This window comes from Gobius niger, assembly GCF_951799975.1.
Source record: "Gobius niger genome assembly, chromosome: 3".
Lineage (NCBI taxonomy): Eukaryota > Metazoa > Chordata > Actinopteri > Gobiiformes > Gobiidae > Gobius > Gobius niger.
In genome coordinates, this window is record NC_136854.1 from 3,628,521 (window position 1) to 3,644,026 (window position 15,506).

At 45.1% G+C, this 15,506-nt stretch overlaps 1 protein-coding gene across 1 annotated transcript in view; it reads right to left on the minus strand.

The window, feature by feature from the left end:
* ttbk1a (tau tubulin kinase 1a) overlaps window positions 1-15,506 on the minus strand; it is an 86,532-nt gene that overhangs the window by 31,988 nt on the left and 39,038 nt on the right. The window contains exons 8-14 of the mRNA XM_079554127.1: window positions 12,182-12,274; window positions 11,959-12,084; window positions 10,538-10,692; window positions 10,230-10,464; window positions 9,032-9,177; window positions 8,342-8,682; window positions 6,231-6,418 (exon numbers count right to left, since the gene is read on the minus strand). Coding sequence (XP_079410253.1) covers window positions 6,231-6,418; window positions 8,342-8,682; window positions 9,032-9,177; window positions 10,230-10,464; window positions 10,538-10,692; window positions 11,959-12,084; window positions 12,182-12,274 — 1,284 coding nt within the window. The remainder of the gene's footprint in view (window positions 1-6,230; window positions 6,419-8,341; window positions 8,683-9,031; window positions 9,178-10,229; window positions 10,465-10,537; window positions 10,693-11,958; window positions 12,085-12,181; window positions 12,275-15,506) is intronic.

Here is a 15,506-nt window from a genome sequence, read left to right on the forward strand (position 1 = left end):
ACACGCGGCAGTGCGATGTAAACGAGGAAATGTCGAGCAGCTGCTTGTAATAAACAATGCCTCAGTCGACCTCTTTTTTTTACATGTATATTTTATATGTCTTCTGGCCAGTGGCGCAGTCAAATAGAGCAACAGCGAGATGAGGCCTGTCTAACATTGCTTTGGGAGCAGGGCTGTCCTTACACGAGGCAGAAGATCCGGCCCCAAGATGTCAAGGGAGAACCTCACCTTTAGATTTAAATATGTGTCAAAATCGCACAGTGTGATCCCAGCTCATCAAGTAAATTCATGAAAAGTTAACTTACGTCCTTTGCTTTGACGGGAAAGAACAAAACCAGTGCGTGTGTTTTTTTCATAAACCAAATGTGGCCCCGGGACGAGACCAGAGACCAGGACTCTGGCGCTGCTGTGGAACTGGGCCTGAGCCTTCGCCGCACAGACACACACAGCTGCAGAGTCTGAGCTGGGGGAGGAATGACCATTAGAGATGCTTCAAACCATAAAAGGGACCAACACAAGAGAGAAAGAGAGAGAGATGTGGAAGTCAAGCACACGACACACACAAACGCAGAGAAAAACAAGGGAAAACCAAAGATGGCCGAACGGAAAGGAACACAACGTGAGTGAGGGACACAGGACTAGGCCTAGACTGTGCTTACCCCAAACATCACTTTTCTCTCCGGAGCGTCCCGCGGTCCTCGCTGAGTCAAACAGAACTGTACTTTTAAAGCGAGAGCCGTTATGTGGAGGAGGAGGAGGAGGAGGAGGGGTGGGGACAGTCCTCGATGGTTGGCGGCGCCGACACAAGTGAAAAAACCAAATGCCAAACGCCGGCTACAGGCTTTAGTGGAGAAGATGCACTCTGCGGAGGTTAGAACAAGCCTCGTTTCCGCCAAAAACGTCCTCCGCGAGATCGCGAGCGCCGAGGGGGAGACTTTAAAATGTCGGAGGCTTCGGAGAGACTTCGAGATGAACGGTTTGGTTTGAGTGACTCTTGAGGAAACAGCGCCACCGTGAGACAGAATGCTCCACAGTTCGGTCCTTGTCCAAGTGCAAACTCCTGCGTCACACACCTTTGATGCATTCAGGGGTAGGGCTGGGAACCGTTAATACTTGGTTTACGATACCAGGACGATGCTTTTTCAACACCTACACTAAATTATTTGTCATCTAGAACCATAAAACAAAACTATCTTCCACAAGAGACTATGGGCCGGTCTAGAAATTCGATCAAACAAAACAAAATGATGTCAATTAATGATATTGTATCTGCAGATCAGGGTTCAGTGTGTTCATAATCTACTCATTTGATGCACAATAACAATATACAGAAATTTAACTTTAACATTTCACCCAAGCTCAAGCTTATAAAAATATACTGCAGTCACTGTTGAGTGGCTGAGGGACTCTCGCTACAAAGCTATAGCATACTGTTTACTGTGTGGATGCTAATTGCTTAGCTTTTAGCTTTGTAGCTGCTGTAAGCTACCGCTAACAGCCCAAGCAGCATAAACACAGACAGAATCCCACACATTCTGTCAGCTCTGAGATGGTCCCAAAACTAAAATTATATTTATCTAAGTAAACATTTTTTGCAGCCTGACAGCCACATGGCTATATAAAAGTGTGCCCCATGACCCCAAAGTTCTGCAACTACTCTAGAAATATAATGTTACTATCCATGAAGTAAAACAAAGCTTTTCTCTGTGTTTGTTAGTGTCGTATTGTCTGCAGAGATGTCACATCTTTCTGTTCATGAACACTGGGATTTTGTAGCCTGTAGCAATTTTTCCTTTGATTTTGTGGCTATTATTTTTTAAAAGTGATGAGCTCGGTTATGAACAAAATGCTACTATCAGTTAATCGTGCCTTCTTTTTCACAACAAAACAACAACCTCTTTAGTGGTGTCGTCAAACTTTGCATCCAACAAAAAATCTGGACCATATTTTGCTTCTCTGCTAGTAGAACATTAATGATTTTTTCCCCCCTTAAAATGTTTAACGGTGTCCAGCCCTATTCACTTTGGAGTGAGTTTGTCAATTTGGAAGTGGGAGTGGCCACACATCCATCAGTCTGCCCCAGGGCAAGAAGCTGTGACGGAAAAGTGAATCCAAACGTTCACGTGTTTCTATGGCAGGGGTTCCCAAAGTGCAGGCAGCGAGATTAGATTTTGATTGAAAACAATACATATTATAGTAAAGGTGTCATGGTCGTGAATGCTAATTGTTTTTCCAGTGGGACGTCCTGAGGTGCTGGTCTGGTGGTTTGGGAGGTTTGGGAACCCCTGTCCTACGGATTTGACCAAAGGCAACGCTGCGAACGGCTCGGTGGAAACGAGGCTTTGTTTAGGAGGAAGAAGCCACCAAATATGGAGGACCAAACCTGACTCAGAGTCGAGAAAAGTCATGAGTGTGTTCAAAAGAAACAGAAGCAAAAACATGGAGGAACCAAAAAGAGAAGAGAATGTACATCACTACAGCAGCAGAGAGCCTGCAAGAGGAGCACAGGTCACACCGCGGAGACAGGGAGGAGTCAAACCAGCAACGTCTCAGCCCTACGTCCTGTTCACGCCGCGAGAGACAAACACCGCTACTCTGAAACTGGGACTGTGTATGCTACAAGAGAACAGGTGTAAGCTTGTCATTTATGGAGGACAGAAAGGCTTTGTTTACCTGCTTTACACCAGGGTCAGTGAGATTTAATGCTCGCTAACATGAGCTATTTTCAAATGTCCGCACAACAGGTAAACACATAGAAATGAACAGTTGAAGCAGCGATCTACTCTAACGTAAGCGGACAGTTAGCGAGCTAGCAAGTCGTTGAAACTCATCAGTGTTCATTAGCATTAGCCTGCTCAAGGTATTTTTACTATAATGTTTAGCATTAGCCTGCTCAATGTATTTTTCCTATAATGTTTAGCATTAGCCTGTTCATTGTATTTTTCCTATAGCCTTTAGCATTAGCCTGTGCAATGTATTTTTCCTATAGCCATTAGCATTAGCCTGCTCAATGTATTTTTCCTATAGCTGTTAGCATTAGCCTGTTCAATGTATTTTTCCTATAGCTGTTAGCATTAGTCTGCTCAAGGTATTTTTCCTATAGCTGTTAGCATAAGCCTGCTCAATGTATTTTTCCTATAGCTGTTAGCATTAGCCTGCTCAATGTATTTTTCCTATAGCTGTTAGCATTAGCCTGTTCAATGTATTTTTCCTATAGCTGTTAGCATTAGTCTGCTCAAGGTATTTTTCCTATAGCTGTTAGCATAAGCCTGCTCAATGTATTTTTCCTATAGCTGTTAGCATTAGTCTGCTCAATGTATTTTTCCTATAGCCGTTAGCATTAGCCTAAACAATGTATTTTTCCTGTAGCCATTAGCAATTGGTCTGCTCAATGTATTTTTCATATAGCTGTTAGCATTAGCCTGTTCAATGTATTTTTCATATAGCTGTTAGCATTAGCCTGTTCAATGTATTTTTCATATAGCCATTAGCATTAGCCTGTTCAATGTATTTTACTATAGCTTTTAGCCTCAAACATCCCAAAAGATGAACTACCCAGATGTTTTCGACCACATTTAGGTGATATAAAGCCTTGTTATAAATCATTAATGAATGACCTCATCCTCTGAGCTAAATGCTAAATCATGTTTAGCTTTTTGTGGTTAGCTACACCTTCAGTGGCCCCTACACATCATCTTATAATATGTTAGAGATGGAGAAACCACGGAAATTATACAAATGCCATGAAACTGACAAGTCATACCTCGCCAGACTTTAATATAGGGAGTGGCTCTATTCATTTGTCTGGAGAGAGAACAAATAGGTCCAGGAACAGAAGTAGCATTCTGTAATTCTATTATTTTAGCCTGAATTTTAAAAGCCAGTATTTATTTTCAATTAATATGTTTGACAGTAAAAAAAAAAATATTGTTCATAATATATTTGCAAAAAACCTTCATACAAAACATCTTCAAGTCATTGCATGCTAGCTTACTCAACGATTACTAAAGTGTGACTTAATATTTGATCTTTTCCACCTTAAAATACTGCAGACTCGGGTTTAAGTTCAGCGTTATCCTCAAGCAAAAGTGTCAGGGACAGGGGTGAACAGATAAAACGCAGTAGATTGTTGTTGAAAATAAGAATGAGAAAAGTAGAAAAGTAAAGCGTGGTTTGGTCCAAAGCAGTGCCAACAGCGGGACAGACTCAAACAGCCTCAGTCATCCTCCAAACGATGGCGTAAAGAAAACGCATGAGCAAAACAACAACGTGATGGAAACGACAGCGAGAAGCGGCGGCGCGGCCCCAGGACAGAAATAACACTAACGGAGACGCTAACGCTAAGTTTTGCTAAGCCTGAATCGCGGCAGTCTCTCAGCCGCCATCTTGTTTTTTTGGAGCCATAGGAAGAGGGCGGGGCTACACTGCAGGGCCGCGCTGCCGATACAATATCATCAAAAGGACAAATCCAGCTTCATTCGCAGGTTTTAGTTCAGTTACGTGTTTATTATTTAGTCAATCCAAGCCAATGTGTGGCCTCAGTACCCTCAGAAGTGATCCTGTAGTACTGGCAGCATTTATGCTAATTTCTTGACCCAAATGGCATTCTCCAGACAGGGCCGCTGCAAGCTATTTGGTGCCCTAAGCAGAAATGTTAGATGGTGTGGTGCCCCTCGAGCAAGTGGTGCCCGACACAGAGGGTGTTATGAGCGGATAGGAAGCGGCTGCACTTTTCACCAGAAATATCCCATCTTAAAGGGATATTTCAGGATTTTGACATAGGGCCTCATTTCCTCGTTAGCCAGAGTGTTGCTGATTTCTGTAATTCATGTAATTCTTATGTTTGAAGAGTTTCGTGGTGCTAGGCTAGAGCAAGGCTAACACATGTCCATGGTATAAGCTAGCCTGCATTAAAAACAGTCTCCACAGAGCACCTGAGGCAAATCACTGATAACACCAGACTAACCATATAAATGTCTGTGTCGACAGAATAATTTTAACAACTTTTTGATTTAAAATAACTTATATTTGAGGAGTGATCTGCTAGAAAACAGTCATTCATGTGATGCAGGTCAGTTATATTCCAAACATGATTCTATGGACACAGACATTTATATGGTTAGTCTGGTGTTGTTCACCTTATTCCGCCCCGCCCACTTTTGCCACTTTTTGCGTCGTCTCGGCACCTCGTTGTCCAGACACTTCCGGTCGAGCGCGAAGCCCGTTCATTTTAACGGAGAACGAGGGAAAATATTCTCCGCTCAAATCCGATGTTTAGTCGATTGATTTGTGTAAAATGTCCGATGTTCATTTGCACCGACATGTCGACACTGCAGCGTTTCTCTGCGCGGCCGAAAAACGGCTTTGTTTTCGTGATTTTATGTGGACTTCTCCAGCCCCATGTTAACACATAGGAGAAAAGGGGCGGGCACTATTCATGGCGGCGCCCACGCGAGGCTCCGGAATAAGGTGAATAAGTGATTTGCCTCAGGTGCTCTGTGGAGCGGGTCAGACTGTTTTTAATGCAGGCTAGCTGATACCATTGATATGCACTAGCCTTGCATTAGCCTAGCTCTAGCCTAGCGCCACGAAACTCTTCAAATATAAGAACTGCATGAATTACAAAAAAAATATCTCCAGAAATCAGCAACACTCTGGATAACGAGGAAATGAGGCTCTGTGTCAAAGATCCTGAAATATCCCTTTAAAGCGTGCGCTCAGGTCATACGTGTTGGTCACAGCTCAATTGCAGATTACTGCATTTATTTTATTCAATCATACTTGGTGTATTTGGCACTTTTTACATTTCCAATAGAATATTTTATTCATTGCATTGTTAAAAAATGTGACTAAGTTCACTATTAATTATGATTTTCATTATTAAGGATATTAATTTTCCAATAGTCCAGCAGCTCTAAAGCGCCACAGTGCTTGTGCTTATTGTGGACTGTGATCCTGGATTAGGCGCCTGTGCTTTAGTTAAGTTTAGCTTTAGTTACTTTTCTGATTAACTTCTCCAGCTTCTTCAAGGGAAGGTCCTTGGAGCCGGTGAGTAAAGTGAGTGAACACAGTTGTCAGACACATGAACAGTGCGTAGTTGTTTTGCAGGGTTTAAACATTACATATTGAATGAGCTGGATGCGTCCTTTTTGGGCGGGTGTTAGCTTGACTCCGCCGGCTGTGGGCGGGTCAAACGAACACGCCGCGCTCCGATTGGCTGCGGCCCTTACCGGTCGCTGTGGTCCAATGGGCTCAGACTCTCTCCTCCGCGGCCGACCCGAAGGCAGCGAGTGACAGGGCGACTGGGCGGGGGTTCCTCCCGTGCTCCTCCGAGACGCCTCCTCCTCCGTCAGCGTCAGCATCCCGCGGCTGCTGTCCCGCGTGTGGGTTTTAGGGCGCACCACCAGCTCCCCCGAACCTGGAAACAAGAGCGAAACATTCAGTACGTCTGACAGAACTGAGGGGTGTCGCGGGGAATCGTAATAACAGCCAGTAGAGTCATCACTTTGGAAGTGAATGCCTCCACGTTAGCGAGACTCCTCAGTAGCGATAACACACGAGGTGGATCTGCAGACGCGGCCCGGGGGCCGTTATGAGGCACATCCCTAACAAACATGTTGTAAAATGTCATTCTCAAATTTAAGATTTTTGTTTCTTATAAAACTATCTTATCTCAGACTATTTACTAAAACCGACTTGAACATGGAGGGACGGATGGAGCGTGAGATGGACAGACGGATGGGTGCGGCGTCAGCAGTGATATCGGTCTGTCGTGGTGAAGAGGGAGCTGAGTCTGAGGCAAAGCTCTCGATTTACCGATCGATCTACGTTCCCACCCTCACCTATGGTCATGAGATCTGGGTAATGACCGACGATCTCGAATACAAGCGGCCGGTGGCTGGGCGCACCCTTGGAGATCGGGTGAGGAGCTCAGTTACCCGGGAGGAGCTCGGTGTAGAGTCTCTGCTCCTTCACGTTGAAAGGAGCAGCTGAGGTGGCTAGGGCATCTGCTCCGGATGCCTCCTGGCCTGGTGTGGCCTCGGGGTCCCCCCAGAACAGCTGGAGGAGTTGTGTGTGGATCGAGAAGTCTGGGCATCTCTGCTGAGACTGCTGCTGCCCCCGCGACCCGGCCCCGGATAAAGCAGAAGAAAATGGATGGATGGATGGACTTGAACTAGGGATGCACCGATCCGAATCTGGTATCAGATATCGGAGCCGATTCTAAGAAAAAATGCTATATTGTGTATCGGCTACAGATATCCCAAACTTAACCAACAACAGTTTTGCCTGTCAACATTTTAAAAAACTTTCACTGATCTAAGTGAATGTGGACATGCTGTATCTCCTCTTGAAGCTTAGAACCTGGTTTTAACATCTGCAAACGTATTCTGAAATTGCCGCTCAAAATGCTGTGGCTAGCAACATTATGCTAATGCTAGCAACAGCTAAAACTTTGGGGGCCCAACTGTAGTGTATCTGAGGGGGCCCCAGACCCCACTATTAGAACCTCTGGTCTGTCTAGTACCAAAGGATATTAAGAGAGTCATCAAGGCAGGTGCAAATGCTATTCTGTTGCCATGTTGCACTTAAATTACCATTTGTTGTTGCCTGTGTTACAGTTTTAGGCCCCAAAAAGTCCAATGTCCAAGTCCCTTGCATCAGACTTTTGTTCTTTGTAAAAGGTTCATACTGTCTTCTTAGTTAAGCCTATTACAGTTTTGTTCTTTTACAAGTAACAAGCAACAAGTACCACGGCTGGATCAGAGAAGCCATCGAGATCAGGAAACGTGCACTAACATCTATGAACCGGGACGAGGGAGCGTACACCTTATCCCACACCTGGAGAAGGCGCCAGTCAGTAGGGGGCATAAGCTCTCCCTTCTGACTGGAAAATCCATGTAAGCTGCTACGACACGTCACCTCCACCACCAGGGGGCGCTTCTGAGGAAGATCAGTAAACTAAGATAGGTAAACTAAACCCTCTGTCTCACTAAAAGAACAAAACTTAATCAAACTTTTGTTGTTGTTCCATTGGTGATAAGACAGTCCAAATCTGCTCCAAATAAGCACAAATTATTTTAAGTATTTTTTATTTAAGACAAGATGGCGCTGTTTCTGTGAACTGAGAGGGTGTTTTATGCTGTTTGCAGGTATAGTCTTTATTGCCATCTATTTTACACTTTATTGGTTAGTAAATGCTATGGCGCTGCTAAAACAGCCACTGTGGAAGGTTCAAACACAGCTCCAGGTCTGTCCAGGCCACATTGTAACGTGGTAAAAAGCTCGTAAAAGCTGTTTTTACTTTAAAAACCTACATTGTAAATAACGTCAATGGCGTTACCTGTGGCGCGGAGCCTGCGTCTCTCCTCGTTGTCCTCCAGGGGGCGCAGCTCCTCGGGCTCGTCGTCCGTGGTGCCGGAGGTGGTGGGCTGGAAGTCCCTCAGCTCCGTCTCTTTGTCGATGATGACCCACTCCTTGCTGTCGAAGTCCTCCTCCTCGGCCAGCGGCACCGAGCGGATGAACGCGTTACTGTGCGCCTCCTGGTCCACCGACGCCACGGACACCTCCGCGCGGCCACTCGCCTGCCGGTCGCCACGGCAACCGGGGTCGATGGACAACATCTGTGCGGGCTGCGAGGAGTAAACGTGCCGCGACGGGGAGCCCAGCATGTCCATACGAGACCTGCACACACGGGAAGTCAGGACCATGCATCGAAATGGAAAGTAAATCAATAAATTAAGAGATATCAATTTGAAACGTAGATACTGACATAAATATGAGGAAATGACAATTACCATATTTATGAATGATGTCAGATACATTTTCTTTCACATGGATTTTACATGAATGAATAAAATGGCTTGGATTATTACCTTTTTGTCTGAGAGCTAACATTAGCAACTGTTCACCATAACGATCTATATTCAAGTTGTTTATTCATGAGAAATACGCAACACGTGATTGAAATGGCAGATTTCATTCATTCGCAGGGCCGGCTTAAAACCAAGTCCAACCCGCTGTTTGCTCTGACCTCTGTCCGTATCCGTCGGCTCGTCCTTCGGCCGCCGAAAGCCTCTCAGACTCAGGGCTGTTGACTCGTCTGTAGCGCAGAGACCGGCCCTGTCCACTCGGAGACTCAGGGGCTCGGGCTGTTCCCGGGTCCTCGTCTGGTCCTCCCTGAAAAGCACCAATGACCAATGAGCATCTGACTTTAGAGTCTGACAGAGGCTAATCAAGCTGTAGCTTGTTTAGCCTGGTTTAGCTCAGGCTGTGGTTTGTTTAGCCTGGTTTAGCTAAGACTATAGCTTGTTTAGCCTCGTTTAGCTCAGGCTGTAGCTTGTTTAGCCTCGATTAGCTCAGGCTGTAGCTTGTTTAGCCTGGTTTAGCTCAGGCTATAGCTTGGTTAGCCTGGTTTAGCTCAGGCTGTAGCTTGTTTAGCCTCGATTAGCTCAGGCTGTAGCTTGTTTAGCCTGGTTTAGCTCAGGCTATAGCTTGGTTAGCCTGGTTTAGCTCAGGCTGTAGCTTGTTTAGCCTGGTTTAGCTCAGGCTATAGCTTGTTTAGCCTGGTTTAGCTGCTCAGGCTGTAGCTTGTTTAGCCTGGTTTAGCTCAGGCTATAGCTTGTTTAGCCTGGTTTAGCTGCTCAGGCTGTAGCTTGTTTAGCCTGGTTTAGCTCAGGCTGTAGCTTGTTTAGCCTGGTTTAGCTCAGGCTGTAGCTTGTTTAGCCTGGTTTAGCTAAGACTATAGCTTGTTTAGCCTGGTTTAGCTCAGGCTGTAGCTTGTTTAGCCTGGTTTAGCTCAGGCTGTAGCTTGTTTAGCCTGGTTTAGCTCAGGCTGTAGCTTGTTTAGCCTCGTTTAGCTCAGGCTATAGCTTGTTTAGCCTGGTTTAGCTGCTCAGGCTGTAGCTTGTTTAGCCTGGTTTAGCTCAGGCTGTAGCTTGTTTAGCCTGGTTTAGCTCAGGCTGTAGCTTGTTTAGCCTGGTTTAGCTCAGGCTGTAGCTTGTTTAGCCTGGTTTAGCTAAGACTATAGCTTGTTTAGCCTGGTTTAGCTCAGGCTGTAGCTTGTTTAGCCTGGTTTAGCTCAGGCTGTAGCTTGTTTAGCCTGGTTTAGCTCAGGCTGTAGCTTGTTTAGCCTCGTTTAGCTCAGGCTATAGCTTGTTTAGCCTCGTTTAGCTCAGGCTGTAGCTTGTTTAGCCTTGTTTAGCTTTAGCTGTAGCGTGTTGAGGCTGTACCTTGTTGAGGCTGATCCGAAGCCTGTTGCGGTTGAAGTCGGTGTCCTCCCATCCCTCGCCGCCGTCGGCCAGCTGTGCGTCGCCATGGAGACGGGAGTCGGGGTGAGTGTTGTCGGCGTGGAGACGTGAGGGCGGGGCCGGGGGCGCGTTCTCCTGGTCGCTCAGGTGTTCGTCCTGTAGCACGTCGTCTGTGTTTTCCCGCGCCAGGTCCCCGGGCACCGGAGTCACGATCGCTCTGCGGAGGAGGCGGGGCTTTACAACGGCAGCGCTAACGGGAATATGAATGTTTGTTTCTGGCGTGCACTCACCCGACCATGGCCGCCGTGGGCCGCGTGTTCTGCTGCGGCTGCGAGGAGGTGCTGGTCGACAACGTGGGGTCACCCCCTGCTTTCTCCCAGTCGAACGGCTCGTTTTCTGTGATGATCCGCTCCTTCATACTGTTCTCGAACACCGACATGAGCAGCTGAAAACATCCAGAACCACTGGTTAACGCAGAGCCTGGTTTTTCAGATTAAGTTTTTATCCCTCATTATGAAATCCTGCTCTATAAGGTAACCACATGTTGATTTATGTGCTGTGTCCGTCTAGCGGTCAACACAGCAGCTACATTACAGAAAGACTAGTGTTGTTTTCGGCCATCTTAGTTTTCATCTTCTCAAATTAATTTAGCTTGTTTAGCCTCGTATACCTCAGGCTGTAGCTTGTTTAGTCTTGTTTAGCTCAGGCTGTACCTTGTTTAGCCTGGTTTAGCTTCAGCTGTAGCTTGTTTAGCCTGGTTTATCTCGAGCTGTAGCTTGTTTAGCCTGGTTTATCTCGAGCTGTAGCTTGTTTAGCCTGGTTTATCTCGAGCTGTAGCTTGTTTAGCCTGGTTTAGCTCGGGCTGTAGCTTGTTTAGCCTGGTTTAGCTCGGGCTGTAGCTTGTTTAGCCTGGTTTAGCTCAGGCTATAGCTTGTTTAGTCTCGTTTAGCTCAGCCTAGAGCTTGTTTAGTCTCGTTTAGCTCGGGCTGTAGCTTGTTTAGCCTGGTTTAGCTCAGGCTATAGCTTGTTTAGCCTTGTTTAGCTCAGCCTGGAGCTTGTTTAGTCTCGTTTAGCTCGGGCTGTAGCTTGTTTAGCCTCGTTTAGCTCGGGCTGTAGCTTGTTTAGCCTGGTTTAGCTCAGCCTGGAGCATGTTTAGTCTCATTTAGCTCAGGCAATAGCTTGTTTAGCCTCGTTTAGCTCGGGCTGTAGCTCGTTTAGCCTGGTTTAGCTCGGGCTGTAGCTTGTTTAGCCTCGTTTAGCTCGGGCTGTAGCTTCTTTAGCCTCGTTTAGCTTTAGCTGTAGCTATAAAGCTAGCTGTAAAACATCCAGAACCACTGGTTAACACAGAGCCAGGTTTTTATCCCTCATTATGAAATCCTGCTCTTTATGTTGATTTATGTGCTGTGTCCATCTAGCGGTCAACACAGCAGCTACATTACAGAAAGACTGGTGATGTTTTCAGCCATCTTAGTTTTATCTTTTAACAAATTAATTTAGGTAGTTTTGGAAATAGGGTTCAAAGTTGTATCGAGCGTTCGACATTGGTTTAATGGAGGTGGTGGAGTGGGCAGTTTCCTCAGCTTTTAATTGTGGCTTCAAGGTTGTAGCGTAGGTTGTCTGGTTTGGTGAGCGTCTGGTTTGGTGAGTGTTACCTGGTAGTCTGGTCTGGTCAGTGTCTGGTTTGGTGAGAGTCTGGTCTGGTGAGCGTTACCTGGTAGTCTGGTTTGGTGAAGTAGTCCAGGGCCTGCACGTGGTCCAGGAACACGTTGAACTCTGAAGGCATGTGTTTGAGCAGCATCCTGTGATCGTAGCGCTCCTTTATCTGACCCACCTGCTCCTGAAAACCAGAGACGCCACAACAGAGACCAGAACGTGAGTGTGGAGCTCACCGGCGGGTAGAGCATGAGCAGATATAGAAGAACACCCGCTCTTACCTTGTCTTTGATCTTTCTCCACGGCAACTGCCCCACGGCGAACTCCACCAACATGTAAAACAGGGACCACAGGTCGTCGTGGCGACCCATTTCCTGAAACGACACCAGCTGGATCAGAGGCTTGAAGCGCGTTACTGTTTCTTATACCACGGTCTGGGTGAATACTGGATTCTGATTGGCTGGTGCATTATTTTGGTATAACCGCACACGTAGTCCGGTAGTTAAATCACTGGGATATCACTCCGCTGTGGCGTCGCCATAGCAGCGCATGACACAGCTGAATCAGATAAAGGCGTAATTAGTGACTGACAGGAACGTATGAGATGGATTTTGTTTAGTTTTTGGCCAAAACAAAACGTTTGCTAAATGTTTGTAGAGGAGAGTGAGCAGCTAGGTTAGCTACTGTTAATAACATATGAGCTTTACATTTCTATTGGAAACGGTTAAGGCTATTCATCATTTTCAGCCGTACATAAAATGATCCTGCATTTAAACATATTTGTCTGGATTAGTAAAGTCAAACATAAAAGTTTGAGTTGGGGGGGCCCAGGTGTGAGCGACTCCACCGCAGCTGTTTCCATAAACAGTTGAGCTGGTTGAGCTAGCTAGCTTTAGCTTCAGGTTAAACAGCGTAAAAGTGAAATAACTCCTGCCCACGAGTGCCGCATATCGGTGTTTACTTCCAGGGAAAAGTGTTTCCGGGTTAGTCCTGTTGTGTTGTGATTCTGTGCTGATGTTGTGTCGTTGAGCCTGACTGAGATCCTCGTAATAGCTGCGGAGAATGACTCGCTCTGAGACCAGCCTTCAGTGAGCGGCTAATAACCCACACAAAATAGTCCCGTAGTCTGGCAGATTTAGTGACTTTAGTCAATGAAAAAAACGTTTATTATAAATGTTAGGTTTGTGGGACCCTGGTATAAGCGGATTAAACAACGAGGAGCCGCGTTAGACGTTATAATGCAGGAGGAACAACACTGCGCGTCGTGGTGTTCTCGACTCTGCGTCGTGCATTATTAACGTCTAATGCGGCTCCTCGTTGTTTAATCCTTTCCTGTGCAATGGCGTCTTTCTAATACTTGTGCTCATGCTCTATCACCATGGAAACAGACGTATGTCATGAGTGTGCAGAGGTTGTCAGTTATAAAGTACATTTACACACAGTAATTACAGTACTTGGGTAGTATTTGTGTTACTTTTACGCCACTACATTTGAAATATAAGGATTTCTATAAAGGCTCCAAAGTTGAAATGCATTTGATTTGAAAAGCTTAGAAATGCAGAACACTCTATGAACAGTAGGTGGCGCTGTGCAGATGACACTGACACAGAAGCAGGTTTGTCCCTGTTGTGTTGCCGTACAGAGGGTGAAATTGTTTTTGAAAGGTTAATGCTGCCTTCACGTGCTCTGGTAAACACGATCCTTACGAATATTACGAGTGCATTGTGTTTGAGTGCTTTTGTATCAAAGTGAAACATTAAAAACCAGTTCACTATAAACAAACAAATTCAAGTGAGAAAGTCGCCTACAAACCGCTGGCCTACTGCTTTGTATTGAAAACACATATAAAGATCTGCTTTTTTACGATAAGTGGGGAAAGAGACGATTTTAAAAGTGAGAAGCTAAATGGTTAAAGAGGGGGTATTTTGCTTTTTTCAGTCCCATAGCACCAGTCTATATCACACTACAATGATGAGCAAACCTTCTGTTGGTCTGTCAATGCAGTAAATTAGAATAACTGCCTTGTATAAAATGTCTCTCTCAAAATGGCTGTAGTGAATGTCTTGAAATAGGCCTCTGTCTCTTTAAGAACCTCTGAGCCTTTAGACACGCCCCCTCCACACGCTGTCTGTGGCATCAGTGGGGAGGGGGTTCTGCTGAGGAGCAGTGGTTGGTTACTCGGCTGGCGTCTCCAGGAGGTGGGGGCGTTCCCAGGAGGACTCAGGCAAACCTATCCCTAAAATGGCCGCCATCAGTTTTTACAGATGACTCAAAAATACGTAGATGTGCCAAGGCAACACTTCAGGCATGTTTTTAATAAGGGAATGACATAATAACATGATGTAAAGCTTGAAAAAGTCGATTTTGCCTAATACCCCCTCTTTAAATGTTCTTGTTAATCAGCCATTAGTCATAAAAACGAGTTCTCGATGCTCTCTGTAAGCGGAGGAAACCTACGGCGACACAGGGAGAACATGCAAACTCCACACAGAAAGGCCCGTCCCGGTGTGAATAGAACCCTGGACCTTCTAGCTGTGCGGCGTGAGCGCTAACCGACCCCCGCGCGGTGGCGTGCTGCAGCCATTCCCTACTCGGCACGTGGTATTTACCAAAACGCTAAATATCTGCTGTGAAAACTCAAAATTTGAAGTATGATCAGGGTGTCCAAAATGCGGCCCTCAGACTAATGTTTGGTGGCCCTCGGACTTGTACTGCATAACTCTTGCCCCTAGAGGCCATAAGCGCCACTGCAGGTGTCGTACATGTGGTGTTTTTTACTCATTAATTGTCCGTGAGAGTAACTACTACGCTGACAGGAAAGACAAAGGGACAGAGGGATATTGTACAAACAATTGCACAATGGAGATCATTGTTTTCACTCACACGGCTGTAAATACTGTTTAACCTCTTACCACCCGCCAAAACCAAATGCATTCTCTCCTCTTTGCCATTGCCGTCACTTTTTATTTCCCTTATGTGTTTTTGCCATTTTTAAAATTACTTTTTTGCTGGATTTTTGTCACTTTTTTCTGCTGGATTTTTGTCACTTTTTTTGCTGGATTTTTGTCACTTTTTTGCTAGATTTTTGTCACTTTTTTCTGGATTTTTTTATTTTTTCTGCTGGATTTTTGTCACTTTTTTGCTGGATTTTTGTCATTTTTTTGCTGTATTTTTGTTATTTTCTTGCAAGATTTTTGTCACTTTTTTCTGGATTTTTTTATTTTCTCTGCTGGATTTTTGTCACTTTTTTGCTGGATTTTTGTCACTTTTTTGCTGGATTTTTGTCTTTTTTCTGCTGGATTTTTGTCGTTTTTTGCTGGATTTTTGTCATTTTTTTGCTGCATTTTTGTCTTTTTTCTGCTGGATTTTTGTCTTTTTTCTGCTGGATTTTTGTCGTTTTTTGCTGTATTTTTGTCGTTTTTTGCTGTATTTTTGTCATTTTCTTGCTGTATTTTTGTTACTTTTTTGCTGGATTTTTGTCATTTTTTTGCTGGATTTTTGTCACTTTTTTGCTGGATTTTTGTCATTTTCTTGCTGTATTTTTGTTACTTTTTTGCTGGATTTTTGTCACTTTTTTGCTGGATTTTTGTCACTTTTTTCAGCTGG